The sequence below is a fragment of the Gopherus evgoodei genome, unplaced genomic scaffold, assembly GCF_007399415.2.
Source record: "Gopherus evgoodei ecotype Sinaloan lineage unplaced genomic scaffold, rGopEvg1_v1.p scaffold_37_arrow_ctg1, whole genome shotgun sequence".
NCBI classification, from domain to species: domain Eukaryota; kingdom Metazoa; phylum Chordata; order Testudines; family Testudinidae; genus Gopherus; species Gopherus evgoodei.
In genome coordinates, this window is record NW_022060049.1 from 3,135,580 (window position 1) to 3,155,465 (window position 19,886).

Here is a 19,886-nt window from a genome sequence, read left to right on the forward strand (position 1 = left end):
TGTGCTCCACCCCCCACCTGCAAACTGGTCACAGAATTCAGGCCCTGCAGCTTTAAGAAAGACCTCAGCTGAGGAAGGAGAAATAGAAAACTGAACTCAGCACTGAGTGGTTTAATAAGCCCTTCAATACTGGATTCAGTTAAAATGCAGCAATCTACACATCCTTCCATTAAGATTTGGGCTTGATCCTATAAGCCTCCCTTTACTGAAGTGTGCAGTCCTGCTATCTTCAATGGGATTACTCACCCGAGTGCAGGCTGCAGGATTAGGCCCAGCAAGTTACTTTTGTTCACTTTCAAGCATAGACCATGCTCCACAGGCAACAGAGCTTAGCTGCCCAACAGGTTGGTCCTGCAAAGTAGTATCAGCTTCAGCTAAGGCTATAGGATGCTGGTGGCTGTAGCAGCAAGACTCCTATTCGGGCCTCCACCACAGTGCATGCAGTTAAATCTACCACTTCAAGAGTCTCAAGGCTATCTGAGAAGAAAGACATCACAAACAGAGCAACCAAAAAGCACAGTCACCTCTGGGGGAGTCTCTCCTAAGACTGATCAGCATTGTGCAAACTATCCCAGGCAACACTGTTCTTGGGGGAGGCAGACATCATTTCAATAGTCACACAAGAGCTGTTTACAGCTCTCGCCGATTCATTTAGCCCAAATATAAAGAGGTAGCATTCTGCCAGCAGCTATTGATGCACAGTCTGCATGAGTCACCAGAGGGCAATGCCGATGGGCCAAACATCTCTCAGTCCTGGTTTCACAGCATGGAATCTCAGCCATCTCTGAGGACAGCATCAGTATCCCAGAGCCCTCTAACTGGAGCGGACAGATTCCCTTAGTGTCCAATGAATAACAACCTATTTCAGAGTTTAAGGCCAGAAGAGGCCAATTCAATCCTCTAGTCTGCTCTTTTCACCTATCACAAGCCATTAAATTCCATCCAGTTACTTCCTGTAATGAACTCAATACCTTGGGTTAGACTAAAGCATGCCCAGATGTTCCCAGCAGGCAATCCACACTCTGTACAGCTGAGAAAGGTGGAAAAAAACCCCAAGGTCCCTATCAGAGGATTCAATTGTGTAGCCTGGTTACAAGATAATGAAGGGTGAAAGAGGGTTTGCCTGCCAGAGGGGAGGAGGAGGAATTCAAGTGGCACATAGCAGCCATGAGGTGACACAGAAGAAGATTTAGCTTGATTGGTGGGGGCACAACTTCCCAACAAGAAGAGCTATTAGACTGTAGAAGGGTCTTGAGGAAAGCAGCAGAAGCCTCAAACTTGGGACATTTAAACTGAAAATTAGCGAAATTCCACATGGAACAATCCTCCACTGGCCTCCCTAGGGAGTTGGAAATTTTTCCATATTAGACTTAGCAAAGCTCTTTCATCTCTAAGGCACTGATCCATCCAAGGGACTCAACACAGGCAAAAGAGTCTACTCGTACAGATCTTTTTAAAACCATAAGAACGACCATATTGGGTCAGACCAATGGTCCATCTAGCCTAGTATCTTGTTTTCTGACAATGGCTGGTGCAAAATGCTTCAGAGGGAATGGACAGAACAGGACAATTACTGAGTGATCCATCCCCTGTCATTCGGTCCCAGCTTCTGAGAGTCAGAGGCTTTGGGACACCCAGAGCATGGTGTTTTGTCCCTGATCATCTTGGCTAATATCCATTCATGGACATATCCTCCATGAACTTACGGATTTTTTTCTTTTGACCCCAGTTATACTTTTGGCCTTCATAACAGCCCCTGGAAATGAGTTCCACAGTTTGACTGCATGTTGTGTGAAGTACTTTCTTATGTTGGTTTTAAACCTGCTGCCTATTAATTTCATCGGGTGACCCCGGTTCTTGTGTTATGTGAAAGAGTAAACAACACTTCCTTGGTCACTTTCTCCGCACCATTCCTGGTTTTATAGACCTCTATCAGATCCCTCTTTACTTATATCTTTTAGAAGCTGAACAGTCCCCTGTCTTTTTTAATCTCTCCTATATGGAAGCTGGTCCATATTCCTAAAAAATTTTCTTGCCCTTCTTTTGATGCGCCAGGTTGTAAGATATCGCAGGCAACGTGTTGATTACAAACGGGAACTGTCATTTGTTCAGATTTTAAAGGGTCAACAGCCAGCCAAGAGTCATCCTGTGCTGGATTCCTGACACACACCTGAGATCATTAATGGCAATTTTTTCTTTCCAACGCTTGCGCCTCCGCAATTTGGCACAAACTGAACTTCAGACTGGTCAGTTTCACTTTTGTTTGCAGTTGGTTTCACTTTTTGGTTCTTAGGTGTGTTGTTGGCCTTGCACACAGGAAGATATCTGCCATCCAAAGCGAGGAAAATAGCCCTTTTCTTTTCTTTAAAGATAAACCACAACACTTAATAGCAGGTTAAGTATTTTTTTTTATGATCACCAAAAATGCTTCTAGACCATACTGACAAGTGTCTCTAAAAACTGTTTGCAGTAGAAGAGTTTAGTGTATAGACAAAGCCATCTGAACCCTTTTAAAAAAAAAAGGGGGGGGGTATTTTATCCTCAGACACCACATCAGGGTATTCTCTAGGCAGCATGGTCCAGCCAGTCAGTGTGGTGCACTGGACAGCAGATGGACTGGCACTTGGGAGATCTAGGGTCTATTCCTGGCTCTGCCACTGACCTACTGGGTAATCTTGGGCTTGTCACTTACCCTCTACATGCTTCTGTTTCACCTCCCACCCATGGCTGTTTAGATGATAAACTCTTCAGGGCAGTGACTGTCCCTCACTATGTGTATGAACAGAAACCAACACAATGAGACTCCTTGCTGGATAGGGCATGTAGATATCACTGGAATATAAATAATACTCTAAAAATTGTCATTTGGTAAATAAGCTCATTTCTTTTTTTGTCACTAACGCTACTGGTGCTTATAACAAATGAGATGATTTTTAAAGTCCAATTTACTTGTCACTATTTATGCTGATTGTTTTCGTATTTAACTCAACCTGGGCAATGAAAAGGCAATGACAGCCTGTGTCACTCACAGATTCTCAGCCTTGGGTTGCAGACACTCCATGTTTAGACATGAGAGTTCCCACTGCAATTTTAAGCCAAACACTGTGCTGCTTTTACAAAACTGAATTAGAAACCAGATCAGTTTTCTTTATTCCTTCAGACTCTCCTTTGTTACTGTGCCAGCTCAATCCACTAGCATGGCTGTCGTCCAGAACCAATCTGGACAATTCTTCTGGATACTAACCCTTCAGTGGGCAGATCAGCATTCTGGCAGGCTTCTAGAATTCCCAGGATATAAAGCCTTCTTGAACTGCGGATCACGAATGGCAAATCAACAGTGCCCAGACATGGATGCACCCATTGCCGGTGTTAAGTGGGCTTCCTGAGAGCCCTTTAGACATTTCTATGAAAACCCTCTTTGCTGAGCTTCTCGAATAAGCACAACTGTGATTCCCTATCTCGGCATTTCCAGTTCCCTCATATAACAAGCCAAGAGAGCCGAGCCAAGCACCAAATGACCAGCATCAGGGCCTGAGCTTAGCTGCCTGCCCACCCTCGTTACTGATTTTCAATACCAGGGAAGCAACATGCCAATGAGTTTCAAAAAGGCAGGACACAGCAAAGCCTTCCTGCTCTTCCAGCCCAACAGATGAATTCAAGGAAGCTAGGCAGCCTGGGCAGCAAGGCCAGAGATCTGAGGACCAGCTGATGGGTTGTTTCTTTTGGGGCAACAGAATAGTGGGAGCAAGAAGGAAGTGAGCAGCTAAGACAAGCACAGATTTCACTATCTCCAAGCAGGATAAAAGCCCCAATAGGGTGCTTCTCATCTATACTCATTGGGGCCCAAATGCAAGATTGCTTCCTACAGTACATTCTCCAAGGCTCTGTCAATGTCAAGGGGACTTTTACCATATTTCCTTGGTAAGACCATTGCACAGGCTAGTGCACTGGTTCTCAACCAGGGTTACGTGTACCCTTGGGAGTACGCAGAGGTCTTCCAAAGGGTACCTCAGCTCATCTAGATATTTGCCTAGGTTTACAACAGGCTAAATAAAACGCACTAGCAAAGTCAGTACAAACTAAAATTTCATACAATGACTTGTTTATACTGTACTATGTACACTATACACTGAACTGGAAGTACAATATTTATATTCCAGTTGATTTTATAATTATATTGTAAAAATGAGCAAGTCAGCAATTTGTCAGTAATAGTGTGTTATGACACTTTTGTATTTTTGTGTGTGATTCTGTAAGCAAGTAGTTTTTAAGCGAGGTGAAACTTGCGGGTACGCAAGACAAATCAGACTCCTGAAATGGGTACAATAGTCTGGAAGGGTTGAGAGCCACTGGGCTAGTAGCTTTCACAGGCAGGAAGTCTTCCCTTACCATTCAGCCTATTCCTCCAAGTCATGTCCTGTTGAAGCATCCTAAATAATAATTTTTGGTACCTACATCCTTCAAGTCCTTATAGACTCACAAGTCCACCCCTTAACTGAGGTCTTGCAAAAAAAATGAGCAGTACTTTGTCAAAAGGCTCGAAAAAAGGATTATTTTCATCCTCATTTTACAACTGGGGTAACTGAATTATGGAGAAATTGACTTGCCCAGCGTAACACAGTAAACCAGGTTTAGAACCCAGGAGTCCTCAACTGTTGGAGCCTAGGCCTAAGCGTCTAGACATCAATGCCCACGTTAAATGAGATGATATCCAAGATGAGCACCTATCCCCTCACCCACAGCATGGATCTTTTCATACAAGAGCTGAACTGGCCCTGGTTCAACTGGAGTTGGATGGAACCATTTTTTATCAAATGAACTTTCATCATCAAAGCTGAAACATTTTGTGGACATGTATTGGTTCTGACCATCATCTGGAAGGTTTTTTGGTCCAGGACTTGAAAGACAGAGACCCTCACACTCTATAGCCTGATGGCCCACGTTCAAGTCCTCACTTTGCCCGATTTAGAATGATCTGGGATGAAGAACTCTGCTCTGTATCAGGTAGAGCAGGAACTAGAACACAGGTCTTCCACATTCCAGCCCAGTGCCCTAACCACTAAGCTATACAGCATGAGACACTCACATGCTTCTCCACCACCCCTCCACCTACATGGACCCAAAAACCTCCCTGAATAGAAAACCTCAACTTTTGATCCAAAACCAGACATAACAATTTCATGTTCACAAAAATGTTGGAAAGACTTTGCTTGTATTCCAACATGGAACAAAAATGAATTTCAAAAGATGCCACAACACAGAATCATCGTCCTCCTGACACTAGAGCCATCTACATTCCAGCCTATGCCGACAGCGAGCCTGACGTTCCAAGGTAACAAGTGTCTTCAGTTGCCATTGAAGCAATGGGAATCCAGGATGCTCATTGCCTTTCTCTGTCTCACTGTCACTAAGAGAAAGCATTAAAATCTCTCTCTCAAACACAGTCCATGTTTAGTGCATACAGATCAGCCTTTGAAAGTTCTACTTGTACTTGGCAAGTAGATAGTTGATTTTTCATCATCTCCATGGTACAGCTGAGCAAGTAGATTGGGTTACTAGATAGTAAATTTCTATGATGATTTTCTGAGACTGGTATAGATCAGCTTAAAATTAATTTATTAGTTTTTTGGCTTAAAACAAAAAAAAAACCTCAGGATAGCACTCATCCAATGAACAGTTTCAAGGTGGTGATACACAATTAACTGGGGAGATGGACACCAACTCTGTGCCATGGAGGAAAAGAAGCGAAGCAGCTGCTAAGAGCCTGCTTGACGAGTAACTTTTGAAAACTCATCACCTTGCAATCGCTCTCCAGAAATTATTGCTGGATAGGTAACTGGGCCAGCAGCAGAATCTAGTACTCCCAAGCCTTGTTGTGAGCATATAATCATGTAACCATCAATTAATTACACAATCCACTTTCTAATAATTTTAAAAGCCCTCATCACAATATCTGAGCTGCTCATACTCATTAAGGGACTTTACCCTCATAGAAGCCCTGTCAAGCTGGGTGGTATTATCAACATATCACAGATGGGAGACCTGAGTTCAAATACTGCCTTAGGCACAGACCTTGAGTCACTTAATCTACCCAGTGCCTCAGTCTCCCAAGTCCTAGTCCACTGCCTTATTCACTATTAGAACATGCTTTCTTCACCCGTCATGCCTCACACAAGGCTTCAGAGGTAAAAGCACTGTTCCTCCTCTCTAGTTGACTAGCCTGAACACAAAGCAGAAAGGACACAAACATTTCCACATCTAACTATCTCACATGATTATGCAACGGACTAACATTTGCCTTTTGGTAGCCTCGAGTGTGCCACAAGTCAGTTTGCACTGACACAGACATATTCACCACATGCTGCAAGTCTGGCTGAGGTGCCAGATGACAGGATAAGAACAGCTAACATTTACACCCAAATCACTGCATGCTCAGAACATTAAAAAAAAAAATCAGACTCTATCCCACCCATAAGATCATCTACCATATTCCCACACCCACCAATTCAGGATCTTGCACACATACCCCTCTCCTAAGGCCTCAGGAGATGACCACCCCAAAAGCACTTTCATCATTAATGTTGACAGGTCACATATGGGGAACCCCTCATCCTGTCTCCAAACAAATGGGATGCCACATACCAGGCAACCTGACCAACTCACTCTCTCCTCACTCACCCTGCATAGTCAGTGGCCTCTCCCTTCTCCTCCTCGTATAAGCCTGGTGGTAGGGGGCAACACTGGTTCTTGTCATCTCTACCTGAGCATCCCTCTCCCACATATACAGCAGCAGCACTCCCTGCTGTACTGTACCCATGCCTCTTGGGGGAGGTCCTTATTCACCTCAAAATTCCCTCTTCTCCCAGAATATGGAGAAACTCCCAATCATCCTTCACCCCTCATTCCCCCCCCCACCTGATTGTGATCCCAGTCCCACCTATTCTCCTCCTTTCATCACAAACAAACTGTCACAAAGAGGGGGTCCCATCTGCTGGTCCCACACCCTTCTTCCCTCCATCATGGCCCACCATGCTGCTCAACTCCAAAAAACAACCTCTTCAGCCCAGATCCCTCCTTTTCCCTGGAACAGTCCCTTCCCACCTCATCCCAACTGCAGGCCCACCTCTATCAGATTCCCAACCCCCTCCCCACCTAGGGCTCTCCCTATCCCCCTTCTCCAACCCCCCAACTCCCATCCCCAAAACTCACCTTGCCCCCTTTCCCTGCACAGATCCCTGTGGCTACTCTCTCACCCCCACCCCACCTGTCATCCCAAAGGCCCTTCACAGCCCTTACGCACGGGCCTCAATCGCCTCCCCCTCACTCAAGTCCCGCCCCTCCCTAACCCCCCTTAGACCCCTCCCCTCCAGAGCCCCAGTCTTCAAGCGCCCCCTCCCACGGGGCCCCCTACCCCGACCCTTAGACCTCAGACTCCTCCCCTCGCGCTCCTGTCATCCCGGGGTCCCTCCCAGACCCCCAGAGCTCAGACCCCTCCCCTGCCAACCTCGCCCCCCTCAGGCCCCGCCCCGGGGCCCCTGTCATCGCCCAGGGCCCCTCCTCTCGCGCCCCCCCCTTACTGGGCCGGGCCCGGGCTGGGCTGATCTCCAGGTTCAGGTCGATCTTCCGCCGGGCCTCCCGGTTCTCCTGCTTCAGCTTGGCCTCCAGGCGGGACAGCTTCTGCTCCAGTGAGGACGCCGCCATCTTCCCCCGGAGCCAGCGCCGCCTCGCAGCCAGAATACACAAACACCGCACTGCGCAGGCGCGGCATGAGCCTGCCGAGCCGCCGTACCGCCTGGGGAGCCGGACTGCGCAGGCGTGGAATTGAACCAGCTGCGCCGCCGTAATCCGACCACACACCCACCACCTACGAGGGGCTTTTATACGCATGCGTCCGCGCGCAGCTTTTCGACAGAGCCCCCTGCGCGTTGAGGCGAGGCCCTCGAACTGAAAAGGGACCACATGCGCCGTGATGATCACGCAGCGTCACCTGCTGGCAAAAGTCTTGCACTGCAGGAGGCGCAAAAGTGTAATACGCATGCGCATAGCGTCCATGGCCCCCAACGGCTATAACCCTTCGAAGACTCCGCTGCGCATACGATTCTGGTGCCCTCTTGTGGTTGTTCCTGGGTATTTCAGTCTGGGTAGCCTGTCGGGCGACTCTTAATGCGCATGCGCTCCCAATCAGCTGGTTGGAGACTCCAGGGCTTGGGTTTTACGGAGCCCATCCACCTCTATCCCCCCCAAGGGAATCCTGCCCCTTCCCCCAACTCCCCCTCCCACCGCAGCATGGGGAACCTGCCCCTCCCCCCAACTCCCCCTCTCCCCAACACTCCCCAGTCTAGCAGTTGTGCCTCCGCCTGTGACCAACTGGGAATGTTCTTAATGTTTTCTCTGAGTACTGTGTTGGTGCCTCAGTGTCCCCATGGCAGTTCTTAAGTATCTGGCAGAGCAAAGGGCCAGTGCACCTAAATGCCTGACCCTCTGTCTCCTAGCAACTGATGGCCTGGGCCCCTCCTCTGCAAAGGTGCCAAATGAAGGTGTTGGAGACAAAGAGATCAGGTGACCTCCTGGCCTGGGGAAAGGGGCTGAGCAAAGGAGGTGGGGCTGGAGGGGGCTGTCAGTCTAAAGCTGCCTGGGGAGGAGGAGTGAAGTGCAGACGTGGGGGGTCTGGCTCACTGACCCCCAGAATGGACCCGGCCAAGGGGTCTAGTTCACTGTACCTACAAGCTCTGTTTTAGAGCCTGTTCCTGTCATTGAATAAACCTCTGTTTTACTGGCTGGCTGAGAGTCACGTCCGACTGCAAAGTGGGGGTGCAGGACCCTGTGGCCCCCCCAGGACCCCGCTGGGGCAGACTCGCTGTGGGAAGCGCACGGAGGGGCAGAGGATGCTGAATGCTCCAAGAAGAGACCCAGGAGGTGAAGCCATGTGAGCTTCTTCCCCTGAACAAGTCTGCTCCAAGGGAGAGGAGGCTCCTCAAAGTCCTGACTGGCTTTGTGGGGAGCAGTTCCAGAGCATCGCCTGGGGACTCCCCAACACGCATCTGATCTGGGAGTCCAAGGAGCCACAGAAAGTTCTAGCTGGGGCTGGTTGTCCCATCAAGAGCCAGCTTTCACTGCTCCCTCATCCAGAATGGATTTCCCCCTAACCCCCCTTGTGGGGCTCACCTCCCCACATAGGGGCCAAGTTCTCCCCTGGAGCCTACTCCCCACCCATTAGGACCCAGATTCCCCCCTATGACTCACCCGCCCAAAACTGGGGGCCCAGATTCTCCCTGCCCCAGAATAGGGGCCCCAGTCCATCCCTATCCCGCTCAGTGTCCAGCAGCTCCCATCGTGGCACATGACAGCCAGACTTTCAAATGAGCTCAAACACCCGTGTTCAAGGGCACTTGAATCTGACCTTGCATCCCACAAGCCCCTGATCCTGCACTGAGGTTTGTGGGATTGGAGCCTGGTGCAGGATTCAAGCCTAAGCTGCTCGCCTCACTCAGAGGGGAGCTCCAAAAATGCACTAAAACAGGGGTTCTCACAACCAATTTTTGGGTGGCCTAGAGTGTGCCCACTAACTCTTGCTGGTGGCTGCACTTACACTTTTTCCTAAAATTATGTATTTTTCCTAAAGTTAATTAAGTGATATGCACATATATACATCCGAATCATTGTCATTTATTCATGTAAGGTTTGCGGGTGGGGGATGCAGACTCAATAATAAAAACATGCACCGTTATCTCTATTCTTTACTGGACCTAACAGAATAGAAACACAAAAAAGGTGCTTTGCATGTTCTTGTCTTTTTTATTATTGTTTCTTGTGCTTTTTTTTGGTAAAAGAGGTTGTCTGTATAACAATTCTGAAGTAAATTTAAAAATTCTTTTATTATATAATAAAAGTCCAAATAATAATTAAAAACATATCTGGATGGCTTGGGTCTGGGGAGGAGAAAAGAGGGGAAGAGAGGCATGACTGCGACTGGCCCAGGGCTCCTCCAGGCAGGCGGCGGGGATCAGGGCAGGGCTTTGGCCAGCCCAGGACTCCTCTGGCCTTTCGCCTCCTCACTCCACCCCATCACCTCCCGCCTCCTCACCCCACCCCCGCTCGCCTCCTACCACCTCACTCCACTCCCACTCACCACTCGCCTCCTCACCCCACCCCCGCTCACCTCCCACCACCTCACTCCACTCCCACTCACCGCTCACCTCCTCACCCCACCCCCGCTCACCTCCCACCTCCCACCTCCTCACCCCACCCCCGCTCACCTCCCGCCACCTCATTCCACTCCCACTCACCACTCGCCTCCTCACCCTACCCCCGCTCACCTACTCACTCCACCCCTGGTCGCCTCCCGCCACCTCACCCCACCCCCGCTCACCTCCCACCTCCTCATCCCACCCCCGCTCGCCTCCCACCACCTCACTCCACTCCCACTCACCACTCGCCTCCTCACCCCACCCCCGCTCACCTCCCACCACCTCACTCCACTCCCACTCACCACTCGCCTCCTCACCCCACCCCCGCTCACCTCCCACCACCTCACTCCACTCCCACTCACCGCTCACCTCCTCACCCCACCCCCGCTCACCTCCCACCTCCCACCTCCTCACCCCACCCCCGCTCACCTCCCGCCACCTCATTCCACTCCCACTCACCACTCGCCTCCTCACCCTACCCCCGCTCACCTACTCACTCCACCCCTGGTCGCCTCCCGCCACCTCACCCCACCCCCGCTCACCTCCCACCTCCTCATCCCACCCCCGCTCGCCTCCCACCACCTCACTCCACTCCCACTCACCACTCGCCTCCTCACCCCACCCCCGCTCACCTCCCACCACCTCACTCCACTCCCACTCACCACTCGCCTCCTCACCCCACCCCCGCTCACCTCCCACCACCTCACTCCACTCCCACTCACCGCTCACCTCCTCACCCCACCCCCGCTCACCTCCCGCCACCTCACCCCACCCCCGCTCGCCTCCCACCACCTCACTCCACTCCCACTCACCGCTCACCTCCTCACCCCACCCCCTCTCACCTCCCACCTCCTCACCCCACCCCCTCTCACCTCCCACCTCCTCACCCCACCCCCGCTCGCCTCCCACCACCTCACTCCACTCCCACTCACCACTCGCCTCCTCACCCCACCCCCGCTCGCCTCCCACCACCTCACTCCACTCCCACTCACCGCTCACCTCCTCACCCCACCCCCTCTCACCTCCCACCTCCTCACCCCACCCCCTCTCACCTCCCACCTCCTCACCCCACCCCCGCTCGCCTCCCACCACCTCACTCCACTCCCACTCACCACTCGCCTCCTCACCCCACCCCCGCTCGCCTCCCACCACCTCACTCCACTCCCACTCACCTCCCGCCACCTCACCCCACCCCCGCTCGCCTCCCACCACCTCACTCCACTCCCACTCACCACTCGCCTCCTCACCCCACCCCCGCTCACCTCCCACCACCTCACTCCACTCCCACTCACCGCTCACCTCCTCACCCCACCCCCTCTCACCTCCCACCTCCTCACCCCACCCCCGCTCACCTCCCACTCCACCTCCTCACCCCACCCCCGCTCACCTCCCGCCACCTCATTCCACTCCCACTCACCACTCGCCTCCTCACCCCACCCCCGCTCACCTCCCACCTCCTCACCCCACCCCCGCTCGCCTCCCACCACCTCACTCCACTCCCACTCACCACTCGCCTCCTCACCCCACCCCCGCTCACCTCCCACCAGCTCACTCCACTCCCACTCACCACTCACCTCCTCACCCCACCCCCTCTCACCTCCCACCTCCTCACCCCACCCCCGCTCGCCTCCCACCACCTCACTCCACTCCCACTCACCGCTCACCTCCTCACCCCACCCCCGCTCACCTCCCACCTCCCACCTCCTCACCCCACCCCCGCTCACCTCCCGCCACCATCATTCCACTCCCACTCACCACTCGCCTCCTCACCCTACCCCCGCTCACCTACTCACTCCACCCCTGGTCGCCTCCCGCCACCTCACCCCACCCCCGCTCACCTCCCACCTCCTCATCCCACCCCCGCTCGCCTCCCACCACCTCACTCCACTCCCACTCACCACTCGCCTCCTCACCCCACCCCCGCTCACCTCCCACCACCTCACTCCACTCCCACTCACCTCCCACCTCCTCACCCCACCCCCGCTCACCTCCCACCTCCTCACCCCACCCCCGCTCACCTCCCGCCACCTCACTCCACTCCCACTCACCACTCGCCCTCTCCTCACCCACCCCCGCTCGCCTCCCACCACCTCACTCCACTCCCACTCACCGCTCACCTCCGCCCCCACCCCTCTCACCTCCCACCTCCTCACCCCACCCCCGCTCGCCTCCCACCACCTCACTCCACTCCCACTCACCGCTCACCTCCTCACCCCACCCCCTCTCACCTCCCACCTCCTCACCCCACCCCCGCTCGCCTCCTACCTCCTCACCCCACCCCCGCTCGCCTCCCACCACCTCACTCCACTCCCACTCACCACTCGCCTCCTCACCCCACCCCGCTCGCCTCCCACCACCTCACTCCACTCCCACTCACCACTCGCCTCCTCACCCCACCCCCGCTCACCTCCCACCACCTCACTCCACTCCCACTCACCGCTCACCTCCTCACCCCACCCCCCTCTCACCTCCCACCTCCTCACCCCACCCCCTCTCACCTCCCACCTCCTCACCCCACCCCCGCTCGCCTCCCACCTCCTCACTCCACCCCCGCCCGCCACTAGCCTCCTCACCCTGCTTCCCCCCCGCCACTTCTCTCCACCCCCACTCACCTCCTCGCCCCACCCCCACTCACCTCCTGCATCCTCACTTTCCCGCTGGCAGCCAGACCCCCACCCACTCTCCTCACCCTGCTGCTGGCTGGCCACTCGCTTCCTTACTCCTCTAGCAGGACCCCCCCCGCACTGCCACTCGCCTCCTCACCCTGCTGCCGCCTTCTCACCCCCTCCGTGCTGCCTCACCTGCTTCTTAACCATTGTCTGTCCCACCTGTGTCTCCAGAGAGGCAGCGCACGCAGGCGCAACGGGGCAGAAGGCAAAGGGCTAATGCTGCACAGGAAACTGTTGTGGCCCCAGGGAAACCCCCTTGGTGCTGCGTGCGGCCACAGTGGCTGCACTGGAGAAACGGTGCACTAAAACATGACTCGTTTTATTTTTAGGTTGGCTTAGAGATTCCCTCACTTGTCCTCATCCCCCTGCCCCTTGCACTTTAAACGTGTGCCTTGTGAGGCTCTAAGATCTTGCTGCTCCCGTGGAACTCACTGCCACAAGGTCTCGCTAAAGCCAAGAACAAAGCAGGTTTGGGTGTTTCCACGGGCAACAGAAACATCCAGAGTTAGAATAGCAAATATTACAACACAGTGGAGTTTAGGGACAGATTTGCTGAGACAGGGCCTGGGCTGTTGGGGGCTAAAAGGAATCTTCCCCCAGGGCCAGGTTACTCCATTGCTGTCTACTGGGGGGCTCCTTCCACCTTCTGAAGCTGCTGGTGTCGGCCACTGTAGGAGTCTTGGCTAGATGGGCCCCCTGCTGCAATCCAGTCTGGCTATTCCTGTTTCATGTGGGGATTTCGAGGGGCTGATGTCCACGTTGATTAATGGAGCCCCCTCTGGCCCAGAGTCCCATGATGTAAGAGGAGGTAAGGAGCTTATCTGTGCTGACTTGAGTCATATCTTCATTGCTGCCTCATATCTGGGGGGAAGCACTGGCTATTTTGGGGAAGGTGTCATTCCTGCTCTAGACCACAGGGTGGCCCTGTAGCCTCTCCAGGCAGATCTCCTGGCTTTGCATGTGTAACAAGCTGAGGATGCTCAGGGCAGCTGATCTTCCAGCCGCTGTGGCTTCCGTGTCCCTCCTCCTAAGCCCCATTGTCCAGGGAGGCACCATGGAGCTGAGCTGTGCAGGGAGTGCCCATCCCCCCAGCCTGGCCTGCCCCTCTTCAGTTGCCACCCCAGATTCAGCTGCACTCAAGCCCCTTTGTGAGCAAGGAACATGGGCCAGGGTTACCCTAGTTGGGTGGGAGCTGGATTTTGATCTGTGGTTATGACACAGCAGGTGCTGTACTTGGTACAGATGCAGCCAGCTGGACAAGGGGGCTCCATGACTGGCAAGTTCTCCGGAGACCCGGTGCCTGGGCTTGGTCGACTTGCTGCTGCTAACCAAGATTTCCTCCCTGTGCCCTGGAGCTACAGACAAGCCACATAGGCTCCCCAGCTATCCACACGCCAGGCAGGGACATTTCTGGAGCAGCCAAAGGCCTCACGGGGATGGAGCAGAGATGGGCGTGGCGAGCATCTGCTTCACACGAGATGGCAGGGTCTCGAAGAGGGCGTTGTCCACGCTCAGCCCGGTCTCCTTAAGCAGGAGGCAGCAGCCTAGCTCAAGTGGGAGTGACTTCAAGGGGTTCCCTGTAAGCTCCAGCCTGGAGAGTAGCACCAACCTCCCAATCTCAGCTGGCACTGTGGTCAAAGCGTTGTCCGCCAGCTGCAAAGACATTAGCTCCAGGCAGGCAAAGAGCTGGCTGGGCAGTGCCCTGATCCTGTTGCCGGTGATGGAGAGTTGCTGGAGCATCCCCAGCTGGCCAATCTCTGCAGGGAGGAGGTGAAGGAGGTTGTGGCTGAGGTCCAGGTGCCTGAGTCTTTTCAGGGCAAACAAGGCGTGGGGCAGAGAATCCAGCTCGTTGTGGGATAGCACCAGCTCCTCCAGGCTGCCGGCTGCCCCAATGGAAGCGGGCAGGGTGGCGATGCGATTGTGCCACAGCTTCAGGCAGGTGAGCTGTGCCAGACGCTGGAAGTCAGCCCCCTTCTCAAGGCTGCGGATGCCATTGGAGCGCAGATCCAGCCTCCGCAGGCCAGTTAAGCACCAGACTGTTGGTGGGATCCTCTCCAGCTGGCAGCAGAGCAGCTCCAGCTGCTGGAGGTTGCTCATCTTCTTCAGGACCCTCAGTGCGTCCAGCTTGGTCCCGTCATTCTGGATACAGAGCTGGCGGAGGTGGGTGGACATAGAGCAAGGAAGCTTGGTCAGCTTAGTCTGAAGCAGCAAAATCTCCAGGCTCCGGAGCTCCCGGAGGGACTCAAGGGCCAGCACATTGGAGCAGAGGTGGCTGGAGAGGTGCAGCCGGTGCAGGTTCTTCAAGGAGTAAAGCCAGGAGGGGATTTTGGTGACATCAGTGAACTGGACGTGCAGCCCCCTGAGCCGTTCCTGCAGAAAGGCCAATGCCATGGGCTCCATTGTGGCTGGGCAGTGATGCAGCTGCAGCTCAGACAGTGCTTCCATCTGGGCGACCTTGGCGGAGAGCTTCACCTCCGCCATGCACTCCAGCCGCAGCACCTCCAGGTCCGCCATCTGATAGACAGCCTGGGGCAGGGCTGGAAGGGCACAGAGCCTCAGCTCCAGCCGGCCCCAGGCGTCCCTCCTCACCTGCCGTCGCAGCTCCTCGTAGTCCCCTCGGTGCTCCTGTCTGATCTCCAGCAGCTGGCTCTCGCTGGCGGTGGAGAGGAATATGGCAATCCTCTTGGAGCAGAGCGGGTCATACTGGTCAGCCATGTGCAGCAGGAAGGCCAAGTCATTGTGGACGTTGGGGATGGCTCTGAAGCTGCTCTCCTCGCTGGCCCGCCCGAAGGAGTACTTCCTGAGTGGCCTCCGGAGCAGCCAATAGAGTGTGTAGACCCCCACCAGCCCACTGAGCAGCACCAAGGCCAGGTAGCTCAGCAGCAGCTTCTGCAGGATGTAGGCCAGGCTGTGGGTGCAGGAGAAGGTGGCGTGGCCAGCAAGGTCCCCCAGGCCTGGCTGGCACACGTGCCTGAAAGCAATGGTGCCAGCAGAACTGGAGGCATAGCCCAGCACGGCCAAGAGCTTTGCCACTTTGAACAGTGTCTGCCCCACATAGACCCAGCAGAGGAGGCTGGCGGCTTCAGTGTGCGCCCGGAAGGTGCGGATCTTCTCGAAGAGCGCCTTGGCCTGCTCCCCGTCCTTCCGGTCCAGGATGGTGGCATTGGAGAAGGACACCTGCTCCACCTGGGAGTCAGCCCCAGGCTGAGAGATCTGGACAGAGCAGGGTTTCATTCGTCCAAGGTTGCCTTCCAAGGGCTGGCAGGCAGTCTCTGAGAGAGCCTTGGTTGTCCAGGGTGACTGGAAGCACTTCCGGAGGATGGAGAGGAACAGCTCAATCCTGGAGGAGGTCTTGGGGTATATGAACCAGAAGTTGTTACAGACCATCAAGAGCAGTGCGTGCAGGAGGGCCAGGTAGGGGGAGTACTTGGAGTGCCATGGCAGCGCCTGGTGGTAGCAGACCTGGCCAATGTACAGGTACTGCTGGTAGTCAAGTTTGGTTGGGTGTCTGCTGTTGGCAGCAGAAAGTTCCCTCCTGGTGCTGACCAGAGTAGTGTCGTGTTCTGGGCCATCCAGAGGCCCTAAGGCAGGTCTGGGAGCCAGGGACCCACTTGCAGCTATGCTGGTCCTGCCGACAGGCAGGCACACCACCTGATCCGTGGAGATCAGCAGGGTCCCTGCAATGATGGAGATGGCCAACATTGCCAGGACCAAGTAGTCTGTGAAGACGTCCCACCAGGGCTTCAGAGTACTGAACGGGGCCCGGCTGTCACTCAAGGAGGCCACTTCTGTCAGGGAAAACATGGCTGATGGGAGGGAAAGAATAAGGGTCAGTGGCTTAGAGGAGTTCTGAGCCTGGGTTGGTCCTTGGGAAGATCCTGGCTCTGCCACAGACTTCCTCTGGGACATTGGTCACATCACTTCATCTCCCTGTACCTCATTTTTTCTATCTGTAGAATGGGATAACAATCCCTCCTTTTGTCTATTTAGTCTGTGAGTTCTTTGGAGAGACTGTCTCTGACTGTGTTTGTGCAGCGCCTGGCACAACGGAGCCATGATCTCAGCTGGGACAGGGACTGTCACTGACTGTGTGTCTGTGCAGCACCTGGCACAATGGAGCCTCTAAATGCTCCCATAATACACCTAATAGAGAAACAGATGATGGCATAGAAAGCCTTGAATGTGGTGGTTCACAGTAGTGAAGAAACATGAGGGGTGGGTGCTGGGCTTTCCCCAGGGTCCCCTGTCCTTGTGCCACCCCCCAGATGGGAGGAACCCAGAGGCGGGACCACATGCTGCTTCCATGTTTGCTCAATGAGGTCCCACCCTTCTCCTCTTGCCTCTGTCTTCTAGGAGACACTTCAAGGCCTGCTGGTCAAAGAAGCTGAGAACCCAGAACTCAGCTGGGGCCCTGTGATGAAGGGGGAATTTTTTGCTGTGTGTGTCTCAGTTTCCCTCCATACTAGTGGGGAAAGGGGCCAGCACTCGAGCCCTACGACGTGTGTCTCCCCTTGCTGTCTGGGGTAGAGTGACAGGCTCATTGAAGGACTGGCTGGAAACCAACCCATATCAGTGGCAAATACAAAGAGACAGTGGGAACCCCAGCAGCCAGCATGTCCACAGCCAGCAACCAGGGGGGAGTTCCCCACGTCTTCACTTGTCAGTCCATGGCCCCAGCTCAAGAGCAAAGAGAAAGGGGGCAGGTTGCAGGGCAAGTGCTGTAGCCAGGACTCTCACCTGGGTCTGACAGAGAGCGAGCCTGAAATGGAGCCCACGGCCACTTGGCTGGGCGGGGTGCTGGCTTGGCAAGGTGGATATGTCTTAACCTTTGCTTCTCTGTGCTCACCTAAGGACTTCCCGTGCTGTGTAATAGACCTGACTGTTTGTAAAGGCTGCGTGGTGTCACTGCAAATCCTTCCCAGGATGCCCTGGACGCTGAGGAGTGGGCAAGTCTCTGGCCTGGCGTATGTCCCAGTTGGATTCTCCAGGCAAAGCTCATGGGGTGAAGCAGGAGGGCTGGAGCCAGGGGCTCAGTCTCAGAGACAGGGAGGTCATGTGGGCTAACCTAAAGGAAGAGTGGGACCCCTTGGGGGCTCTACCACACTGTAGGGGTCCTCCAAGGCCCTGTTTAAAAGCTGGGGCGTAACAGTGCCAGCCTGCAGTCCCGCGGGGCACCCACTCCTGGGCTTGGTAGATTCAGAACTCTGGACCAGGTGATCCCCTTAATAACCATCTTGCCGCTGTAGCCCTTTTCTCTGTCACCTGCCCACAGGATCCTGCTCAGCAGAGAGAGGGATAAACCTGGCGGAAGAGCTACCCTGCAGTTTGAATGCACAGGAGCAGGAATGTCTGAGAGGAGGAAATGACACACCACAGGAGGGGTTAAACGTTGCACTCTGCCTATGGAGCGGTGCCCTAGCTCTATGTCTCAGGGAGGGCGGAGCAGTCACGTCCCATGACTGCTCCCACCCAGGGGATAAAGGACTTACTGCTGCTGCTGGCTCTGGGAGTGGCTCCCTTAGCTCATGAGGCAGCCACCTGGCTTTGCGCTGCTGTCGGGTGGGAGGTTCAGTCCAGGCTCTGCGTGTGAATCGCTGCTCTGTTCAAAGGAGGTGGATGTGCGAAGTGCCCAGCTCCTCTTGGGAGAACCAGCCCCCTCTCGTGTGGGACACCCGAACCCAGGTCTCTTGGGAGCCGGAGCCAGCATCAGGCAGCCAATGGAGGAAGGTATTTCACCTCCCAGAGTCTGAGCTCCTGCGCACCCCATCCCTCCCTAGTGGGGCTGAGCAGCCCCAAAGGAGCCTTGACAGTCTCCATGTTAGGCCCCAGGCTGCCCTTGGACTTATGGATCTTCTCCTGCCTTCTCCGCCCTCAGCACGAAGGAGATCACTCACTTCGACCCCTGATTTCCCTCCATCCTACTCAGATCCACCTCGGTCTCATGCCGGGAGTGTGACCCACTGATATCCGAAAGGCTAGATCTTAGATGGAGTGGTGAAGCCTAGAGTCAGGACTCCTGGGTTCTATCCCCAGCTCTGGGACAGGAGTGGTGTCTAATGGTTAGAGCGGGGGGGCTGCGTGTCAGGACTGTTGCTGGGACGGTTATTGCTTCAAACCACATGAAGGGCAGTTGGGGGTGAGAGTATTAAATGCAATTCTAACAATTCTTGGCCCTCTCATTAGAAAGAGTTGATAGTGTCCCAGCCAGGGGACAAATCCCCGCGCCTGTCTCACCGTGGGCAGCACAGAGCCATGCTGTGATGTGCCCAGCCTCACACAGGGATGGGCTGGCAGAGCCAGGACTCCAGAACCACAGACAAATGCGCTAATCACACGGCTGCCCTTGGCCACCTGCTGACCCAGGGCCAGGCATGTAAACCAGCTTGGATCCCTGGCACATCCAGTGCTCTGAACAGGATCGTTTTCCCCAACCAGCCAGCAGCTCCTACCAGCTGGAATTATCACCAGCACCCAGGATGGTGCAGGCGCCTCCCCTCCCCGTGGCGGGGGAAACGGAACCAGATCCGTGTCTTTCTGGGGCCGGATCCCTGTCACCTTGGGACACCCTCTCCAACAGTGACTTTGGCTCTGGCCCCCTTTGGGGTTAGCCCAGGGATGCTGGTGGGGGTGGCGGGGTGGAGAATAGAGAAGGAGAGAGAAAGAAGGAGAGCAACAGCCCGTGACCCAGAAGTAAACAAAGTTTTCTCTCCCGGCAGCTAACTAGCTTGAGTTCTTTATGACCCCTCAGCCCTGCTAACCGCTTCCTGTCCCACGCCAGTCCTGGGGGGAGCCCCTGACTCATACCCAGCAGCCTCCCCACCCGCTCAGGCCTGATCTTGCCTGGCAGCAGGGGGTCTGGCCCCACTCTCCAGCCCTGGGAACCGCCCCAGAGTACCTCAACCCCTTTCCTTCCCCGCTCTTCCTCTCCTCCTCCAGGCCCCCTCCCCTCACCTGCTGCTCAGCCTGGGGCTGCCGCCTGCCCTAGATCCTTGCTCCACCAAGTCTCTTCTCTACCGGGAAGAGTCTCCTC

The 19,886-nt window shown here is 54.8% G+C and overlaps 2 protein-coding genes across 6 annotated transcripts in view; both read right to left on the reverse strand.

Moving 5' to 3' along the window:
* MAP2K7 (mitogen-activated protein kinase kinase 7) overlaps positions 1 to 7,768 on the reverse strand; it is a 58,522-nt gene extending 50,754 nt beyond the window's left edge. For 2 of the 5 annotated variants that reach the window (XM_030545360.1, XM_030545358.1), the window contains exon 1: positions 7,578 to 7,768. In XM_030545360.1, the coding sequence (XP_030401220.1) occupies positions 7,578 to 7,701 (124 nt within the window). In that variant the 5' untranslated portion in view covers positions 7,702 to 7,768. The remainder of the gene's footprint in view (positions 1 to 7,577) is intronic. The other 3 variants (XM_030545361.1, XM_030545359.1, XM_030545362.1) reach the window with 2 other exon arrangements.
* A 5,159-nt stretch (positions 7,769 to 12,927) lies between these two features.
* LOC115642054 (volume-regulated anion channel subunit LRRC8D-like) lies at positions 12,928 to 19,884 on the reverse strand. The gene is made up of 2 exons (XM_030545431.1): positions 19,808 to 19,884; positions 12,928 to 16,662 (listed from the first exon to the last, which is right to left on the reverse strand). The coding sequence occupies exon 2, from the start codon at positions 16,658 to 16,660 to the stop codon at positions 14,285 to 14,287; it is 2,376 nt and encodes a 791-aa protein (XP_030401291.1). The 5' UTR covers positions 16,661 to 16,662; positions 19,808 to 19,884; the 3' UTR covers positions 12,928 to 14,284.
* Positions 19,885 to 19,886: the final 2 nt, after the last annotated feature.